This window comes from Battus philenor, unplaced genomic scaffold, assembly GCF_028537555.1.
Source record: "Battus philenor isolate CCGP_79_NKW_IND1 unplaced genomic scaffold, ilBatPhil1.0.hap1 SCAF_10, whole genome shotgun sequence".
In the NCBI taxonomy this organism is placed as follows: Eukaryota; Metazoa; Arthropoda; class Insecta; order Lepidoptera; family Papilionidae; genus Battus; species Battus philenor.
The window spans coordinates 11,514,405-11,522,783 of NW_027181662.1; the positions used below are offsets into that span (position 1 = coordinate 11,514,405).

Genomic DNA, 8,379 nt, shown 5'->3' on the forward strand with positions numbered 1-8,379 from the left:
AATTTCTGCCTTAAATTGATTAAAGATGTTTAACGTTTTTCTTAACGCCAATGAACTATGAGGCCAGCGCCCTTCGAACTGTGAAGCGTTCCAGTACTTTCGTCGAAAGAAGTACGCAGTTAACCTAGATAAGATTTAAGCCAGTAATAATCCGGTATAACTCTTTCTTTTCTTTGAAACAGTATCCCCTGGTTGATTTCTTCACTAGAAAAAAGTAGTGTATGAATGCGTTGCGACATTTTAAGGATACTGTAACAAATTAAATTACTAATGAGATGCTCTTTATCAAATATTAACGCAATGATCAGTAATGTATTGTTGCAGGCATATCACATCTCTTCTATTTTTCAGCCGATTGACGCCTATTGCAAAGCATAAACTTCCTCCTGTGATAGCCTTGATGACCGATCTTGCGATGCCTTTATCTAGTAAATTCTTTCGACCTTAACTTGTCATTGATCCATCAAGGGGGGCAAACCCATGCCATGTCTACTGGCTCATAGTTGCCACTCGAGAATCTGGTTTGGTGCCGAAGCACCAACGGCTTTGGGTTGCACGTCACATCAATTTCTATCACTATATATATATATATAAAAGTACTATAAAATCTTTTTAAATAGTTCTTCTGAGGTTTTTAATGAGTATTCACAAATATTCTGTAAAAAATATATTTAAATTATTACAAAAACTTCGAAAGTATGCGAACTGCAATAATCCGTGCATATTTTACAGTATCATGGCTACTTATTTCATATATTTTCATCTATATTGGATAAGGACTTAGCGTTGGCGTTAATACTTCGACGTTAAGACTTTACTTCTAACTTCTCACAGATCAGTCAACTGTGAACTACCAATGAAGTACGTCCCCCGATATACTTATTTGGTGTGAGCCACTAGACGCACAAGTCGGCATGAAAATGTCAAAATCTTCATCCAAGTGAAAAATTAAAAATCGAACTTGTTATAAATAAAAGTGGTACACCAACATTAGAACTATAGAGGATTTGAAAAGTCGTAGGTAAATCGGTATATAAATACGGCTGCCTCTACGCTCCTTCAGTCCATTTTCTTACTTGCCTACAAACAAAACATTTAGACCCAGATCTGTTTATGTAGCAATAACATCTAATAGCGATTTCGTGAAAATGCCGCAATTATGGTTTTCATTTCTTACTGTCTTGTTTGTTTTACCTTCATCGAGATGTTCGGATTTGGGAAAGGACGGTTTTAATTTTTATAAAGGTAAGTATAAACAGTACTTGTGAAATTACTTAAACATTATATACTATATTTTTATTTTCTCGCTTATTAACTGTTTATTGTAAATTAAATTAGGATATTAAAAGATATAGGCGGAGATATAATGATTGAAGAAATATATTTATTTTGTTCATTTTAATAACAGTTTTTGATGCGCAATGCGACAAGATCGCTAATTGTACATCTGCGTTGATATGTACGGGTTTTTTAATATATTTTAGATTTAAAATAAAATTAAAACATTTAATGTCTCTTTTTAAGTTTCTCTTTCAATTTTTTTGCCTTTATTTTTCGAGATCAAATCAAGAATGAGGAGATTCGTAGATCACTGAAAATAATCAATAGAGTCCAGCAAATGGGTAAATTGAAGTAGCAATAGCTTTGCCATATAACAGAACACATGGCCGATGGGACCTTGAGTGTCTGAAGTGAAGACCACGGACCGGTCAGCGTAGCGCAGGATGTCCACTAACAAAGTGTATAGATTTTGTTGCGTTCGTGAATGGATACAAGCCGCTTTTTCTATTGGAAGTCTATGCCCAGCTGTGGATGTCTTGTAGTCGAAATTATGTATGTATTTGATTATTGATTTTAATTGTTTAGATAAACTAAATTTTTGTTTAAGATTATCTACGCGGCCGTTCAGAAGACATTTTGCCTGAGCAACAATTGCCAGAAAAGATGATTTGTAAGTCGCTTTATTTACATTGGTTATGATTCATAAATAAATGTTTAAAGTATATCCATATAAGTAACGTGCCTTTTTAGACAGTTATTCTTTAATAACTATTTACGCTTGTATTAATTATTGCAAATAAAATTAATAAAAAAAAAGTATCCGTTATTCATATGATTCATCACAGCATCTTTGGAGACATATGTACTTTATGACATATGAGACATATGTGTTTAGTTACTTGAAATTTGGAAGATATTTTTCATTTTCCAAGTAGAGGTCAGGAAAAAAACATATTTTACGGAATTCTATTTGCAAGAGGACATTTATTAAAGAATGCATATTTTTAACTAAGCAGTTATATATAAAAATCTAGGCTAAATTTTTATTGCTTTAGTTAAAATAACCGAGAATTGTTTTTATGAAATTATACCCAAAAAATACAGCTTATAACATCGCAATGAAAAGGAGTCGGGGGACAGCTAAATAAAGATTTTAAATCATTTGCTTTACATCTTTCAGATTTCTATCGAACCCCCGTGCAACTGTTTTCGAGCCATATTCCTAGCAACGAGCAGGAGTATAGGGAATGGGCAGGGAACGCATTTAAAAGTAAGACGAAGTTATTTTTGTTATTTAACTTTAGTTTATTTGAAAGATAAATTAAAATAATTTTAAAAATATTAATGTAGCCTTCTAGTTACAGACGACTAAAGGATGTAAGATTGGGTAGTTCCTTTTCACTAATGACTGCAATGTACCTTGCCTAATAATTTAAACATATTTTAACACAAATTTAAACTTCTATACAATTTCTCACAAACTTATTTTTGCATTATTGGCGTTATGAATGTAAAGTAAGAATTTTTTTAATTGACTATTCTTTTATACAATTAAAGTTTTACTAGTTATTGCTATAAATATAGAATTAACATTGTAATACTAACTAATAAACCATTTAAATTTTAAGAAATGTAAGTTGTATCTTTGTCATAACGAAAACAAATGTGAACTTTCATAATAAAATATTTTTAACTACTGTGCTACCGAAATCGTTGTACCGCGCCATAGGAGGGAGTGATGAGTTGGGAAGCGAGGGCTGCCGCCGGAGTTACGGAGTGGATCGATCGACACTTCCCTCGCCGCATGCTTATGGCGCGGTACAGCGGTTTCGGTAACACCATTTTTAAATTATTCATTCTTTACTAGATATGATTTGTTTAGATTAGCTATATATATAGAGACATTAATGGTAACACAATTGTAAATGCTGTTGCTATGCTATTTTGTACATGGGTTAAGCATACTAATACTTAAAATCTATATATTTATAACATCATAATATTCACATATAGATGAAGGTTTACTCGCAGCTGAGAAACCTAACGGCTCATGCACCGGTTCCCTTCTTTAACGAGTAGGGCGGTACGCTCTAGTTGCATTTTAATTTAATGGATCAAAGATCGCTATTTCCATTTACATTAATTAAAAAAAATTAATTTATGAAACTACTAATTCTAACATAATTTTTCATAACCTGCTTAGAAATTATAAAAAATATATATAATTAAGAGTATTGGATATGGTTGGGTAAAAATTTCCTCCGCATTTTTTACAAAAACTTGATACAAGTACTTTTTTTGTTCAATTTATTTACCTTCAACTAAAAATCTTCGAATAAAAAAGGCGATGTTTGACAATTTTTGTCACGATTTAGGTAGTAACACGATGCCCTTGCTGTAGTAATTTTGGTGGCTGAAAAATGTGACAAATAAGTTTGGCAGTCCTTTTTTAATGTTAACGTGACACTGCTTAAAGAATTCTGACACTGAAACAGGAGGAAATCTAAGTTAAGTCACAGATGCATTGTAACAAATGTTTAAATATGACGACATATAAATTATAAGTCATTAAATATCTATTAGTACGTTATATTTGTCCTAATTTATATATTCATTATTTATACCTGTTGTAGATTACATGTTAAAAAAAGACTTGCGCGCCATCGAGACGCCAGAGAAGCGCGTATCAAAGACAGTGTTATCACTCATGCTACAAAGCAAACAACCATATCAAGTGTAAGTATGTCGTTATTATAATAATTATTAATGGAGTTTACGCTATCTGTCAAACAGAGCTCTTCTATAGGTAAAACTAAGGTATGTAATATATGAATAGTTATAAAACCTTAAGGGAATGCAAATCGAACTTTTCTTGGGATATATTTATTATTATTAAAAGTGGATTTGCGATAAATAATAAGCTACTCTATGATATATATAAATAAAGGTATAGTATTAGCAATTTTCTTTGGTAAAAGTTATTCACGAAGAATAACTATCTAGCATCCCTTATACGGTATCCGACATGCTTCTTGCTATCTCAAACCGCCGGGTTCTGTATTAGTCAATAGGATAAAAGTGATGATCTGTTACAAAAAATATAACGAAATCTCCATATATAACTGAAGACGTGTAGGAGCTTCAAACCTTACATGTCCATAACAAAACATAGGCCGCTTCTAAAGATATTTATACTAATGGATGTACCACAATCACCAAACTGGCTGGCAGGTGTGTTAGCGATGATAGTGTAGTATTATAGTACGCAAAGGACGCTGCTGCCATATCCTGAAACCTTAACTATGAACAGAGGCATCTTTATATCTTATTATAATTTCCTAAATGCACAAAGTGTGTTATATAAGATCGTATCACGGGCCCCGAACCCGCGACCTATGACCACAAGTCTCAGTCTTCTGTCCCTGGTTAAAATTTGACTGTACCCCATCGGATGATCAGTCGCAGTTTTCACTGGCAAGCGAACTTGTTTATCAACGGACTCGGTTCGTAATTCGATATTCGATAAAACGCTTGTTTTAGCTTAGTTTTAATTGAATGATAAAATTTATTTTTAGCTAGCTACCTCAACAAACTTCGTACTGTTAGCAGGTATTGACCATTCGAAAATATAAATATATTAAACGTCTTCCATAGTGACTAGTTCATTTATTGAATTAATTATTATTGTACAATATGTGTTGGTTTTACTAATTTTCTTGTAATTTAGCTATTTATTTTATATTAAATACCTTCACATACTAAAATGAAAAAAATAAAATGCCAAATTTGTCAACCAAATCATTTTCGACTATTGCTCTTAGATATACACTCGTAAATCAATTTTAATTGTATAGACTAGAAATACGTTTGTAGATAGTAATTATTTGTATGGAACCAAGAAAAATAACAAAGAAAGTGTTTTCCGTTACTTTCAAAATTACATCGTAATATAATTTTGCATTTTTTTCTTTACATAAAATCCTTCACGTAAGTCATCGAAAAATTATGAAATGAAAATTCCAAATTTGTTGAACGAATCATTTTCGGATATTGCTTTCAGAAACATATTTGGAAATCAATTTTAGTTGTATAGACTATACGTATGTAGATAGTAATTAATTGTATGTAGAAAAGGAAAATTAATAAAGCAAGTATTATTATCATATATTTTATAATTAAATCCTAACATTTTTTTCAGCGCAAACAACAATTCAAATGAAGAGATGGACAATGTATCGTTATAAATAAATGGTTATAAATTACTTCTGGACTGGCTGTAATGCATTTTGTTTTTTGTTCAAAAAAAAGTCCTTTGACACTTTCAGCAGTGAAATAGTACTAGGATACGGAAGAAAAATATATTTCTCGCTTAAGTTGTAATCTTAGAGAATTCGCCTATTAACCCTTGTTATCAATTAACTTACATGTAATAATTCTAAAATAAAGAGAATTTAATCGCACTCCTAATTACTTATTTACATTGCAAATAACGGTAAACGGAAATCCTCGATAAAAATTGTTTAATAAAGAACATATTACATAGTGACAAATATATCACAGAGAAATTTAAGTCCAAAGTTTTAGATATCGAATTATTATATTTACAAATATAAAAAAACGTAAAAAAATAGTTTAAGTAAACTGGATAAAACTGCTATCAAAGTTAAGTTTACTTTTCAACATACGTAACATCAATCTATGAACATAATTCTCTCTAAGATCAGCGACAGAAACTTGATGAGTATGATAGGCAGAAAAAAGCTTACTCACCGAATTTCACTTTGAAAAGCTTTATATATTCAATTAATGAAAGCTGCTACGTCGGCCCTTCGATTTTCTTAATTAACCGCAATAAATCATCTCTAAAAAGATCCATAAAGTAACAGCTGCTATAAGCTTTATTTGATTTTGCGTAATTCATTACAAAATTAATGAAATTGTTACTTTGTATATAATTTTCATTTAATAAAAGAATCTTTGTGGAGAATTTTGTGTTGTAGTCCAGGTTTAAGAAAATGTTATATTTTTTTTGAAACATTAATGTCTACTTTGTAATAATTACATATTATATAATCATGCTGATCCTGTACTATGCGAAGGGGAATAAAATTAAACACAAAACACTAAATTTATATACAAATCTTTTAGTTTTATCTGATTGTATCTTCTAAGGACGCAAACCAACGGTGAACAGTAAGCGATCGTCTTTATTGGCAGTGAACTTGCGTGCAACTTTGATACAAAACTCTGCTAACTATAATCCGACGTCGGATTTTTAATTTTATTATGAAAAAAATCAAGTATTACAAAAACTCCTTTGTTAAATTAATAAGATTAAGTTGTGATTAAAGTAATATCGTATACTCTGCAATGTTTTTACGGATTACTTGAAACATCTAATGATGTAATATATAGGTACAGAAAAATTTACAACCAATAAAACATTTGCATTGCGTGTTTCGATACATTATTGCATCATTAATAATTAAATTCTTAAATTAGGTATTATCTGGTGCGAATATAAGTTAATAAAGTTATTAGTACAATTATTTAAAAATCTATGAGGGTGTATGTTCACCCGCATTTGTACCCGCATGAAGTTGTAGTAGCAAAAAGCAGATAGGCGCGCGTTTTCCAACCAATTACAGTCCTGGGCACAACATTCAATACATTACTTAATAATTCTGCCCAATCAATGTTGTTTTTTTTAAACCATGGAGAATAATGGCTTTGAGTAGCAAAGGTCGACATCAATATTAATAACCTGTGCTTTGTCAATGATTCTCCCAACTATATTCCTATTATGCTTATTAAATTTGAGTGACATAAGGATTTAGTATGTCAGAAGAAAGTTACATACGTATAAAACGTCATAGTCAAGTAAGTATAATATTTTTCATGACACTGATGAAGAAGTGTTAAATATTGCTTTTCTCGGAGTCACGATATTTGAAAACTGGAGTTTGCGCTTATAAGCTTTTCTAGCGAATTTTAAGAAAATATCCGTCTCTAAAATAATAACCATTACTGAATTCACTTGCTGAACCGTTGAAATTTCACTGTTCGGTTATGTTTTAAATTGTAATACGTTTTTTTGATTTCTCAATTATAATATTATAATCAATTCGTCAACTATTAATCTTGAACTCTCTTTGAACTCTCTTGCTTAGTGATTTACATGTTAATAATATTTATAGAAAGATAATATGGAGTAAATAGAATTCACGACTTTAATTTTTGTATAATGTAATTAAAATAATCTGTTGTTCAATCCCACAAACAGATGCATGCAGATTAAACAAATAATGATAAGAGAAATGCTGAAAAAGATAATGAAGAAACCATTGTCTTCTTAATCCACAGACTCTGTGCTCACAAAGGTACAAAAGACTGCTAAATAATATTCAAACTTGCGAAGAATATGCCCGCATAATACAGCGTGAGCACGTAAGGCCTTGACAAAACATTTTAAGTACGACTCTCGTGGAAATTAAGGTTTTTACGACATGGATGATATCTTTCATACTATAATGCTGCATGAAAATTATAAAGTATTCAGTAATATTCCTTCCGTAATTTTATCTCATGATCCTCCTTCAAAATTCTAGTATAGGTTAAACTTGTTTTCTATATGTCTACATTAATATACTCGTATTAAAAAATGTAAATAAATTATTAATTTTGTATTTTATACCTACATACACCTATCAAAACTGTAAAAATCGAGTTTTTTATACGCTACGTTAATAAATATTATTGTAACGAATTAAATAAATTAAAAACTACTTTTATCCTTAATTTTTTAAAAATCTCTCACGTCTTAGGACCTTTTTGAAAACTTTTCCCCGTTTATAATATTCTTTAAAAAATTTTGCGTTATGCATATTTTTTCACGCGCATTTCGTCTAATTTGTAACATTCGCCCCAACATCTAATCTCAAATGAACAATTTTTAATCGGCCTATTTTTCTTAAGCTAGAAAACCGGGGACATCCCGCTATAGACAGACACATTTTATGAAGGTTGTCGATAGATGCTGGATGCAGGCCATATCCTACAGGTCCTGTTGGAAATATATGGCTGAGGTCAATATCTAGC

General features: G+C 30.9%; 1 protein-coding gene across 1 annotated transcript; it reads left to right on the plus strand.

Annotated features, from left to right (window-relative positions):
* The first annotated feature begins 1,074 nt into the window (after positions 1–1,074).
* LOC137926353 (uncharacterized) lies at positions 1,075–5,601 on the plus strand. The gene is made up of 5 exons (XM_068769960.1): positions 1,075–1,245; positions 1,889–1,951; positions 2,462–2,551; positions 3,915–4,017; positions 5,480–5,601. Exons 1-5 carry the CDS (start codon positions 1,149–1,151, stop codon positions 5,523–5,525), a joined length of 399 nt encoding a protein of 132 aa, XP_068626061.1. The 5' UTR covers positions 1,075–1,148; the 3' UTR covers positions 5,526–5,601.
* The last annotated feature ends 2,778 nt before the right edge of the window (positions 5,602–8,379 follow it).

What these genes read in the sequence shown, in the direction of transcription:
- LOC137926353 (XM_068769960.1), top strand. Translation starts at nt 1,149, where the DNA reads ATGCCGCAATTATGGTTTTCATTTCTTACTGTCTTGTTTGTTTTACCT. An exon ending in CGGTTTTAATTTTTATAAAG is followed by an intron (nt 1,246 to 1,888) that starts GTAAGTATAAAC and finishes TTTTTGTTTAAG; the next exon opens with ATTATCTACGCGGCCGTTCA. An exon ending in GGCAGGGAACGCATTTAAAA is followed by an intron (nt 2,552 to 3,914) that starts GTAAGACGAAGT and finishes TACCTGTTGTAG; the next exon opens with ATTACATGTTAAAAAAAGAC.